Source organism: Berghia stephanieae, chromosome 1 (genome assembly GCF_034508935.2).
Source record: "Berghia stephanieae isolate SIO BIC M18660-M18661 chromosome 1, UCSD_Bste_1.3, whole genome shotgun sequence".
NCBI lineage: Eukaryota > Metazoa > Mollusca > Gastropoda > Nudibranchia > Aeolidiidae > Berghia > Berghia stephanieae.
The window spans coordinates 115,584,225-115,591,065 of record NC_088360.1 but is presented as its reverse complement, the minus strand read 5'-3'; the positions used below and the strand labels follow the sequence as shown (position 1 = coordinate 115,591,065).

Genomic DNA, 6,841 nt, shown 5'->3' with positions numbered 1-6,841 from the left:
ACATGTGCATGCGTAAGCTACTCATAATAAAATGGATGGATAGAATTAAAAATGAAGAAGTATGGAAAAGAACACAGCAAAAACCAATGGGAGAGGAAATAGGAAGAAGACGATGGAGGTGGATTGGACACACCCTTAGAAAGAATGACTCCACTATAATAAAGTAAAGAAAGTATTGGACTGAAACCCTCAGGGCAGAAGATCAAGGGGAAGGCCACGAGGAGCATGGAGAAGAATTTTAAAAGCTGATAAGAAATGGATCGAGATAATAAAATAAAAAGATAGCTCAGGATAGAGAAGGATGGAAACTGCTTGTCTGTGGCCTATACCCTGACCCAGGGTGAAAAAGGCAATGATGATGATAAACGCTAGAAAAAAACACTTTATACATATCGCACTGTTAGTTTATAAAGCACCTGCCCATCATATCTAATCCTCTAATACTTCACTACCATCATTGAATCAATCATTCCCCCATGATATCGGGTTTCTCACATAATTTAAATGCCATTAGCACCTAAAAATCGCTGAGATACAAGAAACATATGACCACTATGCAGATGTGTGATGTGATATTTGTTGATGTATGGAGTCAGTCGTGATTACTTTGTTGAAGAAGGGAAAGCAACCATTCTGAAGTGATAAAGGTAAGTTGCTAGATAAAGGTTAAGATTTTAATCGTAATAATTGTAATAATACATTTCATACTATATCTTATACCGAAGAGGAGGAAAATATAAAGTTATTTTCTCAACAACGATCGCATAAAAACTCTTGCATCACGAGGGACGCTCCCCTTTTAATATATAAAAGCTTTTTCTGTCTTATTGACCAGCCACCTAGTTCAAATGTCCTTAAAATTCATATTACAAAAATTAGTATTTTTTAAAAAGATTTTCATATGTGACTTACGTTGGGTGGGGAAGGAGTGGGGAGTGGGGGGAATAATCTAAGTATACGCTTTTTGTTTTTCTTGTCAGCGTACAATGGGTTTGGCCAAGAATACTTTCACTTACAGACTTGACAAACTGAGGAAAGAGAATCCAAATTTTGAAGCCTTCGTTTCTTACGATGAAAAGGGACAACGCCAGTCGATCAAGTTCTCAGAATTTTATCAGCTATGCTCAAGGTAAAGCAGTTTTTTTTTTTTTATCTTTGGCTATTAGTTGGAATCTTCATCCATATGATATACAAGTTTGATAACCCAAATTGTTATCGAGTCCAATGAGATGGTGGAAAACCCTCAAACCAAGGCAAACATCCTTTCTTGCAACAATATCCACAGTGAAAAATTAGAGAGCAGGCACCGGTGTAAGATAAAAATCTGAAAAGGTGTTTATGGAACAGTGCCAGATAAATTGGAAATTAAAATACAAGGGAAAAATCATCCCCAAAAAATATCAGCCTTCCTTGACTGGAGATCGAACCTCAGACTTTCTGATTATGGTAAACAGAAGGTCTGAGTTCAATCTCCGGTCGAGGAAGACTGATTTATTGGGATATATATTTTTAAAAATTTATTAATATTTTTAAAATGTCTTTCTACGTTGCCCGGCTCTGTTTATCAATGACTTTTCGAATTAAACCCATAATTTCATTCAGTCTTCAGGCGTAATTATACATATTATCTTTCAACACATATTTATACTAATGTACAATGTTAAAACGCTTTCTTTACGACTTTCCCAAATAACCTATACTCCCAATAACTACGATCGATTAAAATGACCATCGATTTTAAACGTGAACTTCAAAGATTTTTTTCCAATCTCAATAGGTTTGCATACATCCTGAGGCAAAAGGGCGTCACACCGGGTGAATATGTCACAACGTTGCTTCCACTCAGCATTGAATGTGCAGTTGTGACATATGGCATCATTCTAGCTGGGGCAGTCCCTGCAAGTCTTGAGATCACGTTCAAAGACGCCGAAGGCTTGCTGCAATGCATGGAGAAGTATGTGATTTTTTAAATTTTGTAACTTTATCTTCAGAATATCTCTATTCTAAGTCAAATTTCTTTTTAAATATTGATGTTTGATACAGCGCAATGCCTACCTACTGTGCTCAAAGAGCTTTCCAAGGGGTTCCAAACCAACAACACCACATAACATGTACGGAGAGACATGGCGCCTGTGAGGCGTTATTACATCTTTTTTTTCGACAGACAGTGATGCTGATACTGGTCAGAGTGTGGTGAGAGAATGTGGGTAAAGAGTCTTTTCCAATGACACAACTTTGCGATGTCCAGAGCGAGACTCAAACCAAGGATCTACCCCTCCGAAAGCGAATGTCATACCACAAGACCACAGGGCCACACAAAAGAATAATAGTACGGTGGAATTTGCTCTGATCTTGTATAAACGGTTTTCATAAGAACATTGATTTTACGCGTTAAACATGAAATTTTATTCAGGACCTGAAACTTTTAATTAACTCTCGTTTTATCAATGTTAGATAACTGTAAATCCATCATGGCCAATATAACAAAAGAAAAGGTAAGAAAACTTCAGGTTGCCCAAAGCAATGCAGCCAGGCTGATTTTAGGGATATTTGTCGGCATCTCTTCTTCTTCACGAGTTGCGTTGGCTACCCGTGGAGAAAAGAGTTGTGTACAAGATTTGTATTGTATATAAATCACTGGCCACATATAGTCCTTCTAGAGACCTCTTGATCGTGATTGTGCCAAACATAAACTTGAGAAAAAAATAACGACAATTCAATTCTTGTCAAACTAAAAACCATTCGAAAGTTAGGTGACCAATCCTTTCAATTTTCGGGCCCCCACTTTTGGAACTTTCTCCCATCACATATAAGATAATCTGATTTATTGTCAACATTCAAATTACGTATGAAATATTACCTTTTTATGTTATAACACCCACATTTGAACATTTTAATCATATGTCTCAGTAGTATTGTAAGGACCTTGTAGAACTGTAATTGTAAAGCGCTTGGAGCATGTGTTGCACGGCGGAAAGCCCTATATAAATGCTATTCATCATTATTATTATTATTATTATTATTATTATTATTATTATTATTATATTATTATATTATTATTATTATTATTATTATTATTATTATTATTATTATAAGAACACTTTTTTGAACAAGACGATTCGATGGCATAAGGTCCTGAGGAAATAAATATTTATCATGAAGATAATATGATCCTTTTAAATGAGAAAATAATTGCGAATGTAAATCAATTAATTAAAAACTCCGGTCACTGTGGATTGCGTGTTAAAAATGAAATTTCATTCAGTACTACCTCAAATTGTTTCTCACATACACATAATATGATTCTCATCCCACTTTTGACTGGCAAGACAATAGTCAGTTGTGGCCATCATACAAAATTCTGTAACTTTCAACAATTACAATCCGTTTGGTAAATCGATGTGGTGAGAATAATAAATCTGTGGTCCCTTTACAGCCATGACGCCAAGGAAACCGGAAATATTTTTCCACTTCTATAGCATTAGATTAACAACAGCAACAACTGCCTTGCTGCCCTTTAAATTAGAGCTCGTCTGTTACAAAGTCAGATCAAACAGACCAGTTAGCCAGTTACTGTTGAATGAACAGAAGGGTCAGAAGGAAAAAAAAAATTAAAAACAAGTTCAACTGAACACAAGACTGATACCGGTCTCTTTACTTATTACAATTGAACTATTGTAATTCCAAATTACCTCTCTGACTGGCATAACAAAACCCAGTAAATTAAAGTATGGCGTTGATCGCTACACTATTTCATTAGACTTTGTTATGGACCAGCGTCCAATCTAAGGGGAAACAAGCACTTGTTGCTGTTTTTGTTCATTTCATGCTATGGAAGGATGGAGAATATTCCCGCCGTTATAGGCCTCATAGCTAGAAAGGACTGCAGATATTATTCTCATCATATCAATTTACCAAACGCATTGTAATTAGTCAATGTTACAGAATTATGAGGGCATTAATAAATATTAACGGGTTCTGCGATTTAAAAAGAAAAAAAATCAGACCAAGACACAAAACCATGTAAAAATTGTAATATTGCAGTCTATAAGAGATCATCCAGCAAAAACTAATCATATCTTTGGCGATCTGAAAGTAATAACAAAAAGCTGAGTGACTTCAGCTTCATTCATTCTATAATTTGGCAAGTCTGTTGATCTGATTAGAACTATTCACTTCTCCGGATGCTAAAATAGAGCAACAATCCATAGCTGTATTGAATCTATGCAGATTAGCCGAAATTATGAGCATTATAGTTTCTGAATACTCTTCACAAATAGGGAAGAAAATTGTGATGTCAAAAAACTAGTTCATATTTTATTGAAAGTGTAAAACTACTCTTCCGGAGGACTGAATACATACATTGTGTAAATTATCTTTTGATTTCAAAGTGATGGCATCTTATTTTCTAGTCTAAATATATGTTGATCGTCATTAAAGATCAGTCATTCTCGTTCTTTTACGGTCAGTATTTCTTAGAATCTGCCTATACATCCTGGCTAAATAGTTATGATGCCTTATGATTCAACATGTAATCTATTAATCATTTGTACTCCGAAAGACTGGTTACATACACACTTCCAAGTGTTTTGGAACCAGAAAAGTAGAAGATGTGACGTTACGAGTTTACTTCCCTATTGTTGACTTAAATGAAGAGCATCCTACTAGACGGTCTACGTTACAATGCATTTTTCCGCACTATACTGTGTCAAAATATTGTGACTTGTACCCAGAAACTGGAAGGCGACCCAATCTAGCTTGTAGGCAAGTACTAAAGGTGCCTATGGGTCAACCGCATTGTAGCAATACGGATGTCTGTCATCGACAAAGCAACTACTATTCACTCTTATTTCTAACGTAAATAACTCGTGTTTTATACACTCCAAGAATCAAATCCCGCTTCATGTTCACGAGAGACGAACCCTATGACGAGGCAATCCAGTTTTTCCATCCTTACAAGACCAGTGGTCAAGACAATGGTTGGACTGTAGACTTCAAACGTTTGCCACACTTCAAAAAAATCATGTTTGCTGCCAGATGCGGTGAGTTGTAAGCTCTTTGGGGCGGGATTAGATTTCAGTCGAATTGACAAATCAAAATTGATTTATTTCAATAAATATTTCATATTTAAAAATTGATATCTCTCAGATTTCAAATTCTTGCAAAATATTAAGCCTGGTAACAATCTTTGATCCAGCAGTTTTGTCCTCGGGTAAAGCACTTTACACATATTACAAATCTCTACTTAGAGATGAATGAGTATATTTATTAGCTTCATAATGCTGGTTACGAATATTGCTAAAATGTGAGCACAAAAAGGGCGCCTTTTACATTTGAAATGGAAGTGGGGTTCCATAATAATGCTGGTGGAATAATCGTTAAAATTTAAGGCTATCAGAACACGATGAGACCATTCAATTATTAAATCCATTCTATAATATACATAATATTGATTTATACAGTTATTTTAAAGCTTGGCATAATTCCTTTTGCCTTTACTTAAAGTAAAGATATTACGTATAAGCTTTATTTTCAAATCTATTTTCTAGCTCTCAACAAAACTTACAACCGAGTAAGGTTTTAATTAATTAATCTGCAATGATGAAATTACATTTGAAAATTTAGAAAAAAAATCCAATCTGAAGTAATAGAACAAACTAATGACATGATGTTAATAATGAGCAACTGCACAATCTTTGTGTATAATTTATACCATTTCCATTATATCTCCATTTGACAGCTTTGCTGCTTTGTGCTAACAAAACCGTGTTTTGAAATATTTTGGCCAGAAAAAAAATTTACTTCAAATATCGATGAATTAAAATAGCCCTTAAATTGTCATAAGATTCAAACTGAGACTGGTACTTTTTGTCCCATCTATGGGCCTCTTATCTGGACAAATAGAGAATTATAATAAGACAAACACCTAATCTGCGGTGCTCTGGAAAAACACATATTTAGAAATTTGGCCGGAAAACTCGTCCTTCAAACTTCGATCGATTTAAATGACCTTCGTTTTAACAAAAACGTTCAAACCTGGGATTTCGCGAAGTCTAAGGTTTGAAAGTTTTTGCGAAGACGAAGGTAATTTAAATCAATCGATATTTGACGGATGAGTTTTCTGGCCAAATTTCTAAATATGTGTTTTTCAAGAGTACGGCAGTAATCTACTTGCAGTAGTTTTGATTGAACGATTGCTTTACTCCGGATGAACCTTGATTGGACGAATACACAGGATTATGTTTATGATAGGTACCATTTAAAAACTTGATCGCATTCCTACGAACCTTTAAAAAACTACCATGAAGACAAAAAGTAGTGAACAATATGATCTATTATAAAACGTTTGTTAAATATTAAAAATATAAGCGATGCGTTATCTGAATTAAACTTATAAATTAACTTTGTCTTAATGGATAAAGGCCTTTATTCTTTTTTTAAAAACCCTTCTAGATTTTTATTCCTCACAATAACAAATCAATGCCGTTCAATGGCTGATCTAATATTTAATTTATGTCCTTTGTTTTTTGTTTTATTTCTTTGCTCTGCCTGTTATTTTACATCTGAAACCACTTTAACAAGGGATCATTTCTTTTGACGGTGATTACTCAAAATTAAGTGAATCTTTAATCAGGTGGCGGCAAGGTGTCCTTTCTTGACATGCTAAGGAAGAGCCAGGGAGAATATATCTATGAAGACGTCGATGAACATATGATCTGCTTCCTCCACTTCACCACCGGAACTCCCACTGACTACCTCAAAATGACAGAGCTTACACATGGCACAGTTGTCCAATATTGTGAATCGTGTAAGTCTTCAAGCATAAACTCGGGGTTTTTTC

At 34.9% G+C, this 6,841-nt stretch overlaps 1 protein-coding gene across 1 annotated transcript in view; it reads left to right on the top strand.

Moving 5' to 3' along the window:
- Positions 1-571: 571 nt before the first annotated feature.
- LOC144962826 (3-[(3aS,4S,7aS)-7a-methyl-1,5-dioxo-octahydro-1H-inden-4-yl]propanoyl:CoA ligase-like) overlaps positions 572-6,841 on the top strand; it is a 14,750-nt gene continuing 8,480 nt past the window's right edge. The window contains exons 1-5 of the mRNA XM_078896113.1: positions 572-647; positions 981-1,129; positions 1,778-1,954; positions 4,888-5,042; positions 6,635-6,808. Coding sequence (XP_078752239.1) covers positions 987-1,129; positions 1,778-1,954; positions 4,888-5,042; positions 6,635-6,808 — 649 coding nt within the window. The 5' untranslated portion in view covers positions 572-647; positions 981-986. The remainder of the gene's footprint in view (positions 648-980; positions 1,130-1,777; positions 1,955-4,887; positions 5,043-6,634; positions 6,809-6,841) is intronic.